This window comes from Desmodus rotundus, chromosome 5 (assembly GCF_022682495.2).
Source record: "Desmodus rotundus isolate HL8 chromosome 5, HLdesRot8A.1, whole genome shotgun sequence".
NCBI lineage: Eukaryota > Metazoa > Chordata > Mammalia > Chiroptera > Phyllostomidae > Desmodus > Desmodus rotundus.
In genome coordinates, this window is record NC_071391.1 from 66,232,718 (window position 1) to 66,251,531 (window position 18,814).

Here is an 18,814-nt window from a genome sequence, read left to right on the forward strand (position 1 = left end):
AATGTGAATATAGTATCACGCCTCTACCTGCAACTTCTCTGTGGCTCACCAGTGCCCTTAGAATGAGGAATAGGATACCATGGACCATTAATAAAGTTTCTGCACATGTCCTCCATCCCCACGGTCCCTACACACTGGGTCTCTTTCCTTTAAAATGCCAGCCTTTTTCCTCCTTCAAGGCCTTGATTCACACCCACTTTGTTCCTTCTTCAGGAAGGTATAAAAGGTTCTCCCCTTCCCATCCTTATATGCCCATGTCTAGCTATTTCTTTCTCACCCCTTATTTCTCTGCTTAACCAACAACTCCTCCAGAAGACATTTCCCAGTTCTGAGGACGAGGTCAGTTCCATCAATTAGACTCTCATGAAGCACCCTACACTTTGCATCCCAACCCTCAGTGCATTTGCAATGATGTTAGTGTCTGTTTCCCACAAAAGACAGTAAGGGACACAAGTGCAGGGATCCCAGTGGCCTTGTTTATAGTTGGATCCCTTCATTTTAACCACCAGGCTTGCCACAAGTAGGCCAACCATGACATTGATAAATGTTTGCCGCATTAATTAGCACAGACATGGTTCTGGCTTAGTCCCTGACTTGATAATTGTTCATAGTTGGTGGAGAAATGTACATAAAACTAATTCAAGGCACAGTGTGATAGCTTTCTACAGAAAATAAGGAATGAGGACTATTAGATTATATGGGATGGGGCGGGGGGGGGGGGGGGGTGGTGGTTATCGATTCTGGAAGAGAAGTGAATGAGGAAAGGCCTGTGTAAGGGAGGCTTCTTTCTGGTGCTGGGTGATAAGCCACGGAAAGCTAACAAGATGTCAACAAGGGAAGGGTAAGAAATGTTCCAGGGAGAGAAAAGAGGTTGGGCAAAGCCATGGACAGAGGTATACTGAAATGCAGCAAATGGGCACAGTGTGGAAAGCTTCCGTGATCAGGATTAAACTGTCTCACAGAGAACAACGGAAGGTTTCACCATTAAAGAAAGACAAAGATGGGGAAATCTGTTAACAGATTAGGATAGGAGTGTGCAGACCAACTAGTAGGCTGTTTCATTCAATACTTCAGACAGAAGAGATGGGGGAAAGAAGGAAAAGTATATCTGCAGTAGAATAGGTAACATTGCTCGAATGGGGAAGGGGGTCATCACTGACCAAACAGAAAACCAAAACAGAGAAAGAATCAGGGAAACATGCTAGATGATGAGTTCTGTTTTGAAAACCCAAAGTTTTATGTCTTTACATAATGGTGTTCAGGTTAAAATGCAGATCTAAGAAAAAAGATGCAAGCAAATTTCAGAAAATATTACACTCAGGGAAATTTTAATTGGTGTATAATCAACTAAACATTAATGCAAAGGCTTGACAAACATGCCTAAGGTTTTTCCTCAAACACATGTTTTCATTAATAATGAAAAAATACAATAAATAATAAAAGTTCCTTTAAAATAACTGCATGAATTTTTAATATACCCTGTGCCTAATTTTTATTTTATAGGTGTTAGGAACAAAGCTCATTATTTCACCAAAACTATACAACTGTATTTAATTTCCTGCAATTGTGGGGATGGAAGGAACTCACTTACACTGACTTTCTCTCTATTCAGTAGAAGACTACTATCTCTTATGTTTAAAAGCATTCCAGCCCTTGTAATAGGCTCAGTGCAAAAGTCAAAAATGACATGCAGAATTTTAAAAGGTCATTCTAATTTCAAAAATGTTAACATCTGAAATTATGTCATCTTTAATTACCGGGAGAATATCTGAAGAAAAATAAAATGTAACACTTACTTTTGCTGCACCTATTTGTTCTTTGCGAAATTTCTCAAGTGGCGCAATTAATACATCATTAGCATTTTGAATCTGAAATTAAAAAATGCAAATACATTAAATTCTGTATAACCTCATAAAATATTAATAAAAGATGACTCCTTTATTTACTTCCTTTAAATAAACAGGTTTTTTCTCTTGTTTGCTTCTATAAATGAAATAAAAATACCTCACATATTATATAGTCTTTTTATACTTTATAATTAAGCTGTTCTTGCAAATTATTTCACTTAATCCTGACAAAATGTGAAAATAAGTACATGTGTAGTATCTTAGTTTAAATATTTAAATTTCTTATCATAAGATATAACTAAGAAATAGCATATTGGATATTAAATTTATAAATACCTTTAATTACACTGTTTTAATGTAGTCTATTCAAGCATCATTTCTAATTCCAACCACACAAAAGCTCCTCCATTTTGCCACTAGAACATTATAATTATACAACTGAAAAATAAAATAAGGCTTATTCTTTTTCCTATTTCATTAGCATCCTTACACTTGGGATTCTCTTGAATGTTCTCATATTTCCAACTATACTAAAATGGTAGTTGATCACTTCTCAACGAACAGCATTTTAGCCCCAAACTCCAAACTGGGAGTTCCCTAACACTTTAAAACATAAACTTTTTCATATTGATCTGTAAAAATACTGGGAGAGGGTTCAAGACACAGGAATCAGGGACTGAATGCAAGGAGACAAACATTTCTAAGAGTAACATCACACTGGAAGGAAATCTTGATTTAAAAAATCCTTTAAAAAGCACTTAAATCAAATGTAGGATCTTAAATGTCTGACCACAGAAAGAAATGGTAATCATGTGACAGGATGGAGGTGTTAGCTGATGCCATGGGGGCAATCGTTTTGCAATACATAAATGTATCCAATCAACAGGTGCACCTGAGGTTCGCACACTGCTATATGTCAATGACATCTCAGAGCAGCTTGGTGGGGCAGGGAGAGCAGGCCGAACTAACAAAATTTCATCTACCACTGTGGTAACATGAGCTAGTATATAATTAGCAACTGCTAAGATGAAAAAATATTTTAATATATTACTCTATTTTAAAGTAGGTTAAAGTATGTACAGGCATTCCTTATATTATTCTTATAACTTTTCTGCAAGTCTGAAATTCTATCAAAATTTTAAAATTCCAAAAAAAGGGTTTTACTTTCACTTATTTTCAATAAACTGGTCATTTTCTAGTCAAGTTTTCTTGACTCTGGAATTTTCTAAATTCCAGAGTCTAAATGCACTGAGAGAGCATACACAAAAATAAAAAACTAGAGTGTCCATGCCTTCCAAGATTCCGTCATTCTCCATATTACACAGCTTAAAAAGACAGCTAAAATCCTGTGCACAGAAAGTAGACCAATACTCAAGATTCTTTCTAAGACATCGAGGGTCTGGATACCTTGGTGGGGGCACGTGTGGCCACCTCTGACATCCATCACCTCAGTCCCAATGGTGAGCTCAGCGAGGCGCCCTTCCAGACACACTGCACAGGCCTCTGACTAGAGAGGGGTGACTGGAAACAGCAGCAAAGTGGCTCACTTTTCATTCTCACTCCCTAAATCCTCTTTGCTTTCATGGAAGCCCAAATACATATAAACACACACATAAATGTCCAGATGTCACAGACATAAATAGCTAATTCTGCTTTTAAAGTTAAGTTTGCACGAGGGGACCTGACAATGAAGTGTCGTGGACACTTCAACGTAATTTGGAAAAAGAGCAAAAATAAAGGCTAACATCTACTGAATGTTTTTGCTGGGAACAAGCATGATCTAATGTATTTGAAGTTAGAGAACTTCAACAGGGAGATATTTCTCAAAGGGTGAAAACCCCAAAAATGAGGCTGAATAAGATGACAGGCAGTTAGCACAGGTATTCAAAATAAACCGGGTTTTGCTGCTTACAGGCTGCTATGTAACCCTTCTGAGCAGCCGCGTCATCTACCCGACGGCTTGGCTCTAAGAGCTAAGATGATGAATGTAAAACACTTAGCTCAGGGCCTTACATATGGTAAGTGCTCAAAATGGACATCTTTTAATGGACATCTTTATTTGGACATCGCCAAATAAACAGAGATAATAAGTCTCATTCTGTATTTACTTCCTTCTATCTCTGCATCTACTGTATTGCCCTTTTTGGTTGACGCGTATCTATGCGCACAGTATAAGAAGGCATTTTCCCATGAAAGTTCCACAAGACAGAGCCAGCTTGGTCTCTCCCACATCCAATCACTAGGTACTTACATATATGCCAAGCTCATTCCTGAGATCTGTGGGGATGGGAAAAAATGAACACATGGGCTAAACCTTCCAGAAAGTTAATGTTTATTTGAGAAGAGAGGAATGTATTCATTCAAAAAGTATTTGATGCTCATAAAGCACTGTTAAAAATTTTGGAAAAAGTGAAAGTCAAAACTGGTTACATTGAAGGGAGTTACATGGTAAACTATGCCAAACTCCTTATAAATATATTAGGATTCTGATGACAGGAAGGATCCATGAGAACTAAATGAGCTGATGTAGTCTTTGGGTAGTGGATATGAATTGGATACACCAAAAGGGAAAAAAATATTCTAGGAAAAGAGATGACCATGGATAAAGGCCAAAAGGCAGAAGTAAGCCCTGCATGTGGGAAGGGCAGCGCGGCACAGGAGAAGAGAGCGTTCGCCAAGCCCTCGTTCAGAGTCCACCCTAATAGTGAGTGCTCTAACCATGCCTCAGGTCCTCATTAACTTTTTAAAGTTGGGAACAGTGGACTGAATGTGAAGCATGTCCAAGAGGGCTGCCACAGCGCAGGCTCCAAAGAAGTAATATGTTGTTGTTATTAATTAATATGAACACTGTTCTAACTGGAGAAGAGAGTATACATTATTAGTAGGTAGCTCAATTGGAATAAGTAAGGAAAGGGTGAATTATACCCATAATCAGGCAAAGCAGCCTGAACATGGAATAACGGCTGGTTTCTAAACAGAGGATTGTTTTAATGTTACAAAAACTTGTTCTAGGAAGCCAGAAATATGTAGGATATTTTGAAAGTGAAGAGATGAATACATAATATGCCAACTGGAAGGCTGGGAGAGGAACTCAGGTTAGAAGTGATGAGGAACCAGATCAGGTGCCCACAGAGCTGACAGGTGAGTAGCAGGGGATTGCAGAGACAGTTTTGGGGTTTCGGGGTTTTTTTTTGAAAAACAAAGGTAGATGAATTAAAAGTGACACTAAGGTCTCTACCTCAGGCACTGGAACATTGGCATCACATTAAGAACTAGAGTGAAAGAGGCCCTTGGACAGGTAACTTAGTTGGTTAGAGCATCATCCCAATACACCAAGGTTGTGGGTTCAATCCCCCATTGGGGCACATACAAGAACTAGGGTGAAAGGTAGGGAGTATGTTTGATGGAGAAAGCATTAAGACAATGAATTTAACTTAAGAACTATGAGTTTGATGCCATAGGAAGACTCAAAGAACTACTTTGGTGGATATCCCACCTCAAAGTGGTAGAACTAATCAATATGAATAAAATGTTTGTTTGTTTGTTTTTTAATTGGGATGGGAAGGATTAGGGAAGGGAATGGGGATAGGTATATTAAGACATTGGCACCCACATTCATATCCAACAGTTTAAATCTTTGACAAACCCTTTATGTTGCTATTATCTAAATATGACCTGAGAATAAAACAAAACCTGAGATATAGCAAATTAAATACAATAATTAACAACCACCCTATGAGCATGTATCATTTCCTATCTCTGTTCTGTATTTCTTCATTTTTTCTTTTGTTTTTGGATTTGCTCACTTTTTCTCTTTCTTTCTCCTTTTCTCATTCTATTAATGTAACGTTGAAAGAATAAAAACAAATAAGTTCCAGAGACAGTAAACAAAAAAGTGAAGAAGGGACAGAAAACATCCAAAAGTGATAGATAACAATAGATAGGATTTACTGAGTGTTTACTATGCACCAACTAATATGCAAAGCTCTTTCCAATACTGAATTAAAGTCAATTTTATGTCATGACATTCAAAATCTAACAATCATCTGGAATGTATTAAGGATGTAAGCATGCAAATTATCCCCAGTTCCATGTGAATCTCAAAACCAAAACAACTAAAATTCAGGTCTTCATCCCTGTATCTCTTAAGGCTTCTGTTAAGTTATACGTGTGTGTGTGTATTTTACAAATAACAAGCATAGACTTGGCATGTAACAGACTTTCAATAAATGTTTGCTGCTTCACAAAATTTATAATGTCTACTATGTGTTCAGAATTACTGCAAACAGTCTTAGAATTTCCCAAGATGACTTAAAACGTGGTTATTCAAAGGTAGTAAATAAGATACAAATTAATTGAACATAACTGTGCCCGTCCGGAGTACCCATTTACAACAGTAGATTATCAGGAACCTAAGTTCTTCATAACTGATTATAACATGTATGTGCTTTTACAACTGAAATATGATGCTTCTTTTGTGTGCCGTCAGGGGGCTGCTGTTCACAATACATGATCTACATTCAAGAGATCAAAATGGAAATGCCAACACTCAAAGGGCACAACGTGGATGTGCAACCCAGTGCGCCGCCTCTGACCTCATGTTTGCACAACCCCAGGGGATGCACGCCATTCACCCCCACGCACCGCTCAACCACGTGGGTGGAATTCTTCAATTCTGAAGTAATCCTCATGTGACATAAAGAAGGCATTTTAAGTTTTGGTAGGTTTAAAGGCTTATTGTTGCTACGGAATAATAAAGGAAAAAATATACCAAATGGGGGGAAACCATAATTAAAAATGTGAATCAGGGTGCAACGCTGGTGATTTAATTTCACAATTTTTTTGTTTGTTTTTTTAAATCTAGAGAAATGCAATTTTGGGTTTTGTAAAAGTCTTTCTTCCCGGATTTATGCAAGATGCTTGATGAAACTCCTTCCAGGAGGTAACACTAGGGGGAAAATCAAGTCACAGAGTTCAGGAGATTCAAGATCCCATAATATTTGTGGAATGTGTTACTTTGCATGACCCTTACTAAGAGGCTTTAGGAAAAGTACAAAAGCAATTTTAGTACTATTCTGCCTATATATTGATCATGTAAGTTCCTGAAAAGGTCTTAGTTCAATAATTAAGACAAACTTCACCTATTAACTATTTTATAATTTTTAACCATTACCTAACCTTGGGTTTAAACAACTCATTTTTTATAGATAATTGGTCCATTTTAAAATTCAGAAACAGTTAGCAGCTATTTCATTTATTTTTCTGTAGCGGAGAAGCAAGTCTAACATGGGACCATGGTTGACAACGCCGCGTTACCTGGTAGACACACTGTCACTGGGGGTGAGTTGCACTGAGCCAGGCAACTCAGTTTCCTGTCCCGTTTCTTCTGCTATTTCAGGTGGTTCTAACGACCAGCCACATGGGAGTGCCCATAAATCACTGAGAAGTAACGGTGAGAAACGTTTTTAAGTAGTTAGACGAATGATTCTCCAAACGTGCTTGTTTGGGTTTTCCCTCTATGTAAACAGACCGTGGACTGTCGAGTGCTATCCTATAGGACTTTCCGGTGCTTGCTGGTCACTGCTGGGGCCCTCACCACAATGTGTTCATCCGACGACAGCAGTGGCAGTGGCGATGCACTAAAAGAAATCTGCAAGGGAACTGACTCTCCTTACACCTGTGCTCTCTCGCCCCTTTCTAGGTGTTGATTCAGTGTTGATGCCAGTCACAGATCATCCCTATTCAATCACAACAGTGTCCCATTGTCAGGCCACAAACTCAATAGCACCAGGATGTTGAGATTACTACTCTCCAACTTTCAAAGTACTAAAAGACTGTAAAGTTTTGAAGAGAATACTTAATGATATTCTGCAGTACTATCTAAAGCAACTGTTTAAGAGGGCTACGAGAGACCATGCAATTTACAGAGCTATACAGATGGTATAGCTCACTGCAAAAAGTAATTGCTTGTTGAGAGGCCTTTGTAGCCAATTCACAAAGGGAAAAGATCAAAATGGTATGTAATAATGAGTGAATTGAATCTAATCAATACAGAAGATACCTATAGACAGTCTCTGAGGTAAGAACAGATAATTCTCCCATTGGGTTTTGCAACTGGGAAAATCAGATCAGAGTGCTGATTTGGGGATTATAGGCAAGTATCTCTCCTCTGCCTTGTCCGAACCCCAGCCCTCTTCCTTCCTGCCAAAGAGCTTCCCAGGATGAAGCTCTGGCAAGTGGTCTAGGGCTAGCCTGAGGCTCATTTCTGGATACTGGTCAAGTTAACACTCCAGAGCTATGCGAGAGACAGTCCCTGTCTAGTTCAGTAAACTCAGTTTTTCTAAACTAGAACTCAAAAGCCAACACTCACATAAGCTGTGGATGATGGGCATATGAACAAGACCTTCATATAGTAAGGAACACGAAGTCAAAGACTAAGTACATTATATTTTAGATCATTCAATATGAGCAAATCTCTCTTAAAAACCATGTCCTTATCTAAACATTAAAAAGTGCCGCTATGTAAGGTTATGTGGGTACCACAGTGACCCATTTAATTTCTACTTTAAAGGTCACCTACTTCTGTGTTGGATGGAGTGATTCCACTGAGGAAGCCAGTGTTCCATTATGAACCCCAGCCCATTGGACCTCACAGATTTAGATCCAATTCTTACTTACATTTAACATTACTTTTGTCTTTACTTTTAGCAGTAATAATACTTTTATTACAGGAATATATCAGGAAAAGAAAGTTAAGGTTTTGAAGAATGGTGCCATAGGAAGCGCCCCTTTTATTTCAGGAGATAAGTGTAAGTAGTGCACTGTCCAGGAGAGGGCACTCGGGTGTATTTAATTCTTGGTTGATACCCCGACAACAGTGCGATCTGGGTCAAGTTATTCAAACTCTCCAAGTCTCAGTCTCCCTTTCTGAATGATGAAGGTGACGATATGCCTTTCTCTTGTAGCCTGTTTACAAAGATTAAATTTTATGTACAATGATCGTAAGAGCTTATTATTATAAAGTTGTACTTGCTTCCCACTAAATTAATTGTTTTGAGGAGAAAAAGACTCATGGACACAGACCACGGTATGGTGATTGCCAGAGGGAAGCAGGGAGGCAGAAGAAGGTAAAGGGGGATAAATGGTGATGGAAGGAGACTTGACTTGGGGTGGTGAACACACAATACACTATACAGATGACGTGTTGTAGAATTGTACACCTGAAACCTAAATAATTGTATTAACCAATCTCGCTCCAGTAAATTCAATTTAAGAAATTTTAAAATAATAATAAATCCATTCTTTTCTTTTGAGCAGGTCAATTTTAATACAAATATCATTTTAAAAAGTGAACCACTGGAATGCGCAGTGTGAGAGGGTGAGATCTCACCAGCACTCTCTTGACGTCAAGCTTCTTTCCTGGAACAGAGCGGTTTCCAGGGCAACAGCCAGCAACCCTCTGCTCCTGGAGCGTATGACCACTCCGAATACAAGTGTGCTGTTTTGTAACGAAACCATCTATACACATAAGAGTACACAGTAGAAAAGCATTCATCCAAGAAGGAACTGACCATTTCCACAGAACGTACCTCAGAAATAAAGGAGGGGGGTAAACTGCAAAGTTTCATGTCATCCACTGTGATCTAATAATGTCATAGCTCTAGGTTGCACCAAATGAGATTCTCTGAATGGTGTTCGAACCAGAGAGGTAAGTTATTTATTTTAGCTTGTTTGCTGTTTTGAAACTACTTTTCCTTCATTCCTCCTACCCAGCAATCTCCAGTGGGAGGGTAAGCTAAGCATATCTGTAAAGCACTCAAGCATTGTGGAAAACATTTATGAGCACCAGCTATAACCACACCACATCGCCTCCTCACACACTTGTGTCTCCTTATTGCCATTCCGATTACCCCTTTTCATTTATACTTTAAAATAAAGAAGTCTTTTTAAAAACCAGAGGAAAGAGAGGTCAAACTGTTTTTCAGCTATAAATAAGATATGTAAAGGGTCAAATTAGAATTGACATCTTAACAGCTACTGAAATTACTCACTCTCCAACATCCTGCACATACATTCCTGCAACAAATACTTTTTTATCGATTTTGACCAAAAAATATATATTTAGCCAAGCACTTGTATAGAATATGTGTCTGCCTTACCACAAAGGTTACACAAGGGAGATGGTCAGGCTACATCGACCTCTGAGAGTACAGGCTCCCAAAGATATAATAAATGCTACAAGCCGAGTCCTTTCAACAGGTTAATCAATCACTCCTGCATTTTTCAGAAACTGGCGAGGTTCCTTCAGCCAGTCCTCTCTCTACCTCTGGACGTTCTCACGAACCCCCAGAACTGATGAGCTTGTGTACTTCTGTGGCAATGATGCTGTCGTGTTTGTCAGCACTGTCAGAGATGGCAAAGATTTTCCCGTAACACAGCTGTCCCGTGTCTATCAATGTCCTCATTCTGTTAGAAATATAACTCCTCTCCCGCTTCCCGAACCTCAAACATCAGAAACATTATATATCCTGGGCTTAGCCAATTACGGCCTCAAGAAGATTTTTTCCCAGATGTTACCTCCTAGCGTAGAGGGGTCAAAGCGGCCGTACGTGTGAGGACAGGTGGAGGCAGCTTCACCAAACCGATAATTCATGTAATTTAATATTTGTCTCCCCCCACCTTTTAATGGTATTTCTTCCTGCCAATATCCCTCCACCCTTCTTGGTAGTCAGCACTAAGAATATCTTTGGAAAGAAATTAAAATCACTCATCTGTTTTAAATTCTTCATTTATGAATTTGAGCAAACATGTAATAGTCTCAGCGAATTTATAAAAGAAATGAAAATTTATTAAATTCCCAGAGTCCCTCAGTCATTTTATAGACATTACATTTTAGTAGCTGAATGTTAATGTATTTTAATCACAATTACTCAATATTTATGTCATGCAGATGGTTAAAGTCTTAAGAAAGATTTAAGACATCCCAATGTATATGCAATTTCTTAAATTGCTTATTGCAGTTTTACAATGATGGAGACAAGATGGAAGGAGAAGGAGAGAGAGGGGAGGGTCAGGAGGGAGAGGAGGGAGGAAGGGATGTTGCAGGATGGAGAGGGACCTAACACAGGAAGTGATTGAGAGTGATTACGAAGATGGGCTGGGGTCTGGCAGTGTGCTGGAGCAGGCTCGCAACAGCCCCAGAGACACTGGGTGCATCTCTTCCCAACCTGCCTTCAGTGACCTGGGGTGGAAACCAGCTGAGCTGCGAATATTTACACCAGGGAAATCAGCAAGCGTTACAAATCTGGGTTACACACACATGCCTGAGTGCCTGAAGGCAGTTAACTGTTACCAGCATATCACTGCTTGGTGACCTGAACATGTATTTGGAAGACACAAATATTAAACTACAAACTATAGTAAAAGTGCTAACTTGACAAGATTCCTTTTATCTAGTTATTAAATCACTTCTTTAAAATGTGGACTTATAACATTTCCAATTTATTATGTCTTTCCTAATACCTCAAAAATGAAACTCATTTCTACTTTTTACACTGAAACTTACTTTTTTTTAAATCCTCATCAAAGGACTTTTTTTTTTTCATTGCTTTCAGAGAGAGAGGAAGGAGGAGGAAGGAGGGGGAAGGAGAGCAAGAGAGAGATCAATGTGAGAGGGAAACATCAACTGGTTGCCTTCTCATACAAGCCCCAAACGGGAATGGAACCTGCAACCTGGGTATGTGCCCTGACTGGGAATTGAACCTGCAACTTTTCGGTCTGTGGGAATGACACTCCAACTAACTGAGCCATACTGACCAGGGCAAAAACTCAATTTTACACAAAGCAAGGATTTTGGATTTCTGGTCTTCTGCGGCAACACCCTGAACAAAGTTGTACTGTGTCACTGATAACAAACTGTGTTAGCCTCACAAGTCTATCTGAGTAACGGCAGGTTTCTGTGGTGCTGGGTTGCGAAGGATTCTGAAGCTGAGTCTGGACCTTGAAGGAAGATCACAGAATGTTGGCCACACACATTTCTTGCTAACAAGAGTGACAGTACTCATGCTACATGTTATTTATTTTTATACATATATATCTCTTTCCAGCCCTTTAAAGATGGAAATAATGTCTTACCGATTTGTTTTAATAGTCACTGCCTAGCAAAGTGCCTTACCATACATACATCAACATACTGGGTTGGCCAAAAAGTCCATCTAGTTTTTTCCATAAAATAAAAGACACATATTTCATTTCACCAATAACTTTATTGATTTGGATATTCTGAGCATGTCCTCTATCTCCTGCTATTGGCTTCTAATGGGTGGAGGCCAGGGTGCTGCTAAACATCTATTTTCCCATTCATGAGACAGCCGCACAGTAAATAATTATTTGGTCAAAATGCCAATAGTACCAAGAAACTTCACAAACCTCTTTTGACACATTCAGTCAGTCTCAGCACCTTCTCCATACACTGCACAAATCTTTTTTTGCATTTCAGTTACATTTTTACCTTTCTTTTAATAATAAAACCCTAATATGGCCAAAATATTGCTTATTTTCTTCCATCATCAATATTAAAATGGATACACAAAAATTCACCAATTTTGATGTTTTTTTTGAACAACACTATGACAGCTGTCACAATACAATCTAACAAAATTGTTTCAAATGAAGTTAAAGACAACTAAGCACTACTAGAGCCATCGTAGGAAAAAACTGAACGAACTTTTTGGCCAATGCATACCGTTGCTAAATTGATGAATAAGGTTATTTCTGATAGCCATAATTGGTACCTCCCAGGAGTTACTGTAGTAAAAACTGTTACTCATAACATTACTGAGGATGACAACCCACCTATAGGAAACAATATTTTTGAAAATAAGGAAAGTATTTCTATAACATGTACTCTGATATATGTGGTATAATATAGGTAGCAATCTGTATCTATATTGGCAGCAATATGAAGCCAAGATTTAGGAAAAAATGTAGTTGTAAAAAACAATAACTAATTTATGACTTTTTTATAAAGATTTTATTTATTTATTTTAGAGAGGGGAACAGAAGGAGAAAGACAGGGAGAGAAACATCAGCGTGCGGTTGCTTATTGGGCGTCTCTTCCTGGGCACCTGGCTCAAAACCCAAGCATGTGCCCTCATTGGGAACTGAACCAGAGACCCTTTGGTTTTCAGGCTGGCACTCAATCCACTGAGCCACACCACTCAGGGCTAATTTATGGCTTTTAATATTCACACAATGTTCTTTACTTATAAAAATATATACATATACTATTGCACTTCGGATCAGACTTCGCAGAGGGCTGACCATCATCACACAAATGGCCATTAAAATGGCAAGAGAAGTAAGCCCTCATTCACCTTGCAAATTCTTCCTACTCCTTTTTTAAGGCTGATGTCACTGCTGTGATGAACTGAAAACTTGAAAGAAAAAAAACCACAATATGGTTCTGTTAGATTTTAGGTGGAAACCAGGAAAGGGGTTTAGGGTAGGAGAGTAAATTACAGAATCACAGGCCTGAAGACAAGGAGGAGGAAAGTAAACGGGTCCCTCCCATCAGGTCAGTGCAGAAAGGGGCTACAGAGTAGTAGCCACATGACAACAATTATATTAAACACCTACTATGGGCCAAGGGCATTCTCCTTCAATCCTTACAACAGCTCTATGAAAAAAGTACTATTATTATTCCTATTTTTTGGTAAGGAAAGGAGACCCAAAGAGGCTCAGTAATTGGCCCCAGGTCCCAAACATGACCTCAGGCAGCCTGACGCAGAGTGCATATTCCACCACTCTCAGATAGTAAAGATTACACTGAAGGACCAAAAATAAGACTTGCTCCCAAATAAAGGTATATGAAATGTGAATATGGCCATCAAAAAAAATGCTATGAGTTAGAGTGATGAGATTATTGTTTACTTTCTAATTTCTAAACCTTGAAATGTAGATATTTTCCCTATTACAAATTTTTTTGGAAAATGATATGCACCTTTTTTAAATTGATTTTGGAGAGAGAGAGAGGAAGAAGGAGAAAGAGAGAGAGAAACATTGACTTGTTCTTCCACGTATTTATGCCTTCACTGGTTGATTCCTGTATGCGCCCTGACCAGAGATCAAACCCCAATCTTGGTGTATTGGGAGGATACTCTAACCAACTGAGAAGCCCAGCCAGGGCGAAAAAGTGATATGCACATTTGATTGCATCCCCAAAAGAATTGCTGGTGTGCTGGTCCCGTGTTTACGTGTAATAAAAAGTCAAGCTGAGTTAACAATGATTTTTCTTGGCTTATGAAATGCTTAGATGTAGTATTGTAACGGTGAAGTAAAAATCAGCATGGACACAGAGAAATTTAGGAAGAGACTACTGCAATTATTAACTTAAAATAGTAGCATTTCCCCCACATAACTCTACCCAATTAAAGTTTGGGAAATGAAAAAAAGGGGTATTCTTTCTGAAACATAACCATAGTAGTACTGCTCTTCCTAGTTAACTTTCCCTGGTACAACACTCGGCTGTTTATGTCACATACTTTGATATAAATAAACACAGGAAACATTGTAATTGGAACTTGTACAGTTAAAAAAAAAAGTACCAGAAGCTAATACATACACACAGAGTATATCTTTCCTGACTGCTTACTGTGAATATTTTCAGGACTTCTGAGGGCTAGAGGAAGAGAAAATAATCTTTTGAAATAAATAATCCCTTAATTGAATAAACCAACAAAGTGAATCACAGTGTTGTTAAAAATAACACCAGGAAAAATTAATTAAAGGAGACAACTTCAGAGCTTTAACACAGAATTACAGAAGTCCATGAGTATCCCAAATTATCTAAGTCCTACAATTTAGCAAACGAGAGATATGATTTATTTTGCAAAGATTTTCTTTTAAACTTTCCCAGGCATTTGAGCACAGGCTCTTAGTCATAGCTAGGAATTACTTCTCAAATAAGTTCCATATGTTCTAATTCCTGTCCTTGGTCTCTTCCAAAGCCAGGTCTGGTCATAAACTATGGGCCCCATTTCCACACTGTACTGCTGTCAAAAACTTTTCATAACCAGCGAAGTCAAGAACTTGTTTCAGCCCTTTCTGTGAGGTCTTATATCATGTGAAATGAGTGATGTCAATACTGGAGAAATTCTTGTTACAACACATGGCAAACAATACACACACACACACACACACACACACCAGAAGAACAACTTTCCTTATCTATGAAAAGTATGCCCCAACAGAAAATACAATCAGTTAATAAATCATTAACATCTGACCTCTTTGGTCTTATGCTGAGGATATGGCTTGAATTACTTTCATTTCCTAGAACTGGCTAAAAGAATCTTTAAGATGCTTCCCCAGAAAATGAAGCTTGGGAACTCCTTTCCTCCTGACGGCAGCAGAGAGCCTGAGACATTCAGACTCTGGTACATTCGCCATGATGCTTTGCTGTGGAACACCCAAGTCGTCCCACATAATTATGAAAATGTATGGAGAACAATCCCTTCTCTATTTTTATGCTTCCCTCTTTAAAAATTAAGAGATACTAATTTAGTGGAGAAGAAAAGTCAGCTCCTCAGATGCCCAGTTTATACAACCAGGAAGACTGTGCCAGGAAACCTTACTTGGTATCTTGACATTTCCTAGTGGCCTTTTGATCTAATCAGTTCTCAAGAATTATTTTGCAGAGTAAAAGAGGCAAAGACAAACTCGATTAACTTACCTTTATGTTACATTTCAAGATAAAAGAAAACTCTATACCCCCATCCATGGGTGACCTAATGTGGCTTCACACTTCAGATATCAGGTAAAGTGATGACTTACCAACACCGTCTCCAGCCCAGACAATCTAGAACCCAAGTGTTTGCCCCATTCCCACAGGCACTTTATAAACACGCCCTCAAGGCAAATCCCCGCCTTCTCCAATCTCTCAATTTGTCTCCTGTTAGTAAATGAGGCCAAATTCAGCCAACCGCCCCACATCCTAGACTATAGCCTCTCCATCTTTCACAAACCAATCCTGATCTACTCACTGCCTACCCATGCACCCCATCACCTCGCCCCAGGATTATGGCAACACCCACCTTACACATCTCTTAGCACCTAGCTTCCTAACCCACCTGTTAATTTGCCACAGAGCTCTCAGAATGGTTTCTATATAAAAAAAAAGTAGGTCACTTCCCAGATTTTATCATCTCTTCACAAACTTCAATATGAAAAGCCTTTCCTTAGCCCAGTATCCCAAGATCCTTAATGAAGGGGCCCCTCCCTACCTCCCACTAACCTTTCTGGCTGTCATTCCCACATGCGGAGTCTTCTCTGTGACTATGTAACAGGACTTACAGACCCTACATCACTCTGTGACCTTTTCCATAGTTGTCCTTGCCTGGTTCACTTGTGCCATTCCCCATCTAAATGCCTCTTATTTATCCTTTAAATCTCAGCCCGAGCGGCACCTTTCCCAACATTCCCAGTGCACGTTTCAAAGGTTCTTCTTCAAATCCCCACAGGATTGCGACCAGGCCACTGTCACAGCACTCTGCAGGCCACCCTGGGCCGGTCTGTCTTCCCAAGCAAACTATGAGTGTTTCCGAGGAAACGCCTATGCTTCCAGCTTGCATTTCTCTATTCCCCCGGGGGCTTACAGCAGTAACTGAGGCAAACAGTTATGGGTCAAAGACCATTTCTTGACACAAGTCCATTGGCTAGAAGTAGGGGCAGCGGGTACAAGTGGGAAGGAACATTAGAGAATAAAAAAATGTCAAAATCAAACTGAAACAAAATGGACAATGATGGACTCTGCATTTATGCAAACTAAATGTCATTTTCCTATTCATATACTGGTTCCAGTATCAAACAGTAGTCCACTCATTCATGTACTAGTTGAATGTTAAGTGTTTTAAAACCACTGAGGAAGAGCCCCAACCCGTATGGCTCAGTTGGTTGGGTGTCATCCTGCAAAGCAATAGGTCACCAGTTCGATTCCTGGTCAAGGTACATGACTGGGTTGTAGGTTGTGTACCCAGTCAGAGTGCCAGCTGATGTTTCTCTCTCTTTCTCCCTCCTTTCCCTCTCTTTAAAAATAAATAAATAAATATTCTTATAAAAACACTGAGGAAGAGAAAAACCAAAGTGTATGGATTTCAATATTAAGACCCTTCCCCTTACCTCTTTTGGGGAAAGTGAGGATTTTAACAGACAATGAACATAGACCATCTTCTACTTGGGCATACTACGCATGCAGACAAAAGGTTAATAATGTCACTCAGTTTTCAATTTCTACTTCTTAAAAGGTGAATGGATGAGATTAACTTCTGGAACTTATTAGGATTCTTTATCAACTCCAGTTACCATTTTGGAAATGAATCTTGAATAAGCAGTGGGAATAAGGAAGGGAGAATAGGCAAGCTAAGTGCTATTTGGCAAAACAATGTATCCCTAGATATTTATTAGGAATGAATAAGCAATAGCCTGCTGTCTTATCACTGGAAGATGCCTTGCTACCCTGTGCCAAAACTTCAATTAGGCTTATAAACACTCTTGAAAGAATGAACAATGAAAAAAACCAGCTTCTCAGGATCTTTGAGCTCACCAGCCAGAGGACATACTATCTACATTACTAAGGTACTGAATTACATTACTGTGTAACAACAAGAGTACTTGGACCAAAAGGCAAAATAAAAAAAAAATTTTAAAAAGGCAAGCCTAGGTCAAATTGTAAAACAGATATTTGTTTCCAGAAACTTCTACCTCTTCAGTTATCCCTAAGCAGGCTCTGTTTGGCCTTTTTCTCCCTAGCGCGTTTATTCTGGCCACATGCCACCACCCCCCTTCCTCTCCCATTAGAGCCCCTCGCCAAGGACTATGCTCCCAGGGGACCTGAATCCTAAATATTTTCAACCATTACCGTGGTTTTTGGTCCACCAATAAAATGTTACTTTCATGGTTTCTTTCATCAAGATCTTTCTCCATGCTTCTTAACTAGTACATGTGATTTACAAATACTGATCTGCTTCTTGTAGTCTGCAAGCTATGTGCCCTGGGGACATGTAAGACAGCGTGACAATCCAAGGATGGGAAGATCGGTGCCATGGATGGTCCAATGAGAGAGAGAATCAGGCAGGTGAAAAAATAGTTACCTACTGTATCTACGTAAGTGTGGTACAATGTGAATAGGTTCCTGTCTAAACTAATGACGACTTCATTGCAGCTCAGGTTCAAATCAACATAACATGGTAATACAGTGTTCATTCTCAGTGTACATATATGGATGACAGTGAATGTGGGATTACTGGCACATATCCAATGAAGGTCATGACCTTCATTCATAATTTTTCAGGTGAAAATTTAAAACTAATCACAAATGAATTGCTTATAAACCAAACCTAGAAGTTTCCAATTCTTTAGTTTGCAATACTTCAACAATTAGGCTACAACTAGTAAGTTAAGTATAGCCTAGTGGTTTTCAAGCAAATATGTGCTGTGGAATAAAAAGGCCCTGCTTTGGTAACTCTATTATAACTCATCAAATAAGCAAAAATAAACAAGATAATATCAGATAATGACAAGAGCCATGAAGAAAACAAAAGTGGCAAAAAATGATGGTAACGGGGACATTAATTTAAATCGGGTGGTAAGCAAAGGGCTCAATGTCGAGGTGCCTTGGAACTGAGGCATGAATTATGAAGAACTCCCACTACTTCCTCCAAACCCCACTCAAAGATCTAGAAGAATTTCCGGCAGAGAGAACAGCAAATGCAAGCATCCTGTGACAGACAGATGCTTGACGTGTTGATGGAAGGAAAAGAAGGCCGGCATGACGAAAACATAGCAAAGGCAATGGAGAATGGTCTGAGGTTAACGAAGACTCCAGAGAGCATGGAGAGCCTTGAAAAGCGTGGTACGAAATTTAGATTTTATTCTACATTCACTACCACAGAAACATACAATGTGATAAT

The 18,814-nt window shown here is 39.0% G+C and overlaps 1 protein-coding gene across 3 annotated transcripts in view; it reads right to left on the minus strand.

The window, feature by feature from the left end:
- ARHGAP42 (Rho GTPase activating protein 42) overlaps nt 1–18,814 on the minus strand; it is a 245,838-nt gene that overhangs the window by 105,760 nt on the left and 121,264 nt on the right. For 2 of the 3 annotated variants that reach the window (XM_024574588.3, XM_045183572.2), the window contains exon 4: nt 1,797–1,868. The exons of the other annotated variant lie outside the window; for it this stretch is intronic. In XM_024574588.3, the coding sequence (XP_024430356.1) occupies nt 1,797–1,868 (72 nt within the window). The remainder of the gene's footprint in view (nt 1–1,796; nt 1,869–18,814) is intronic. 3 annotated transcript variants of the gene reach the window in all.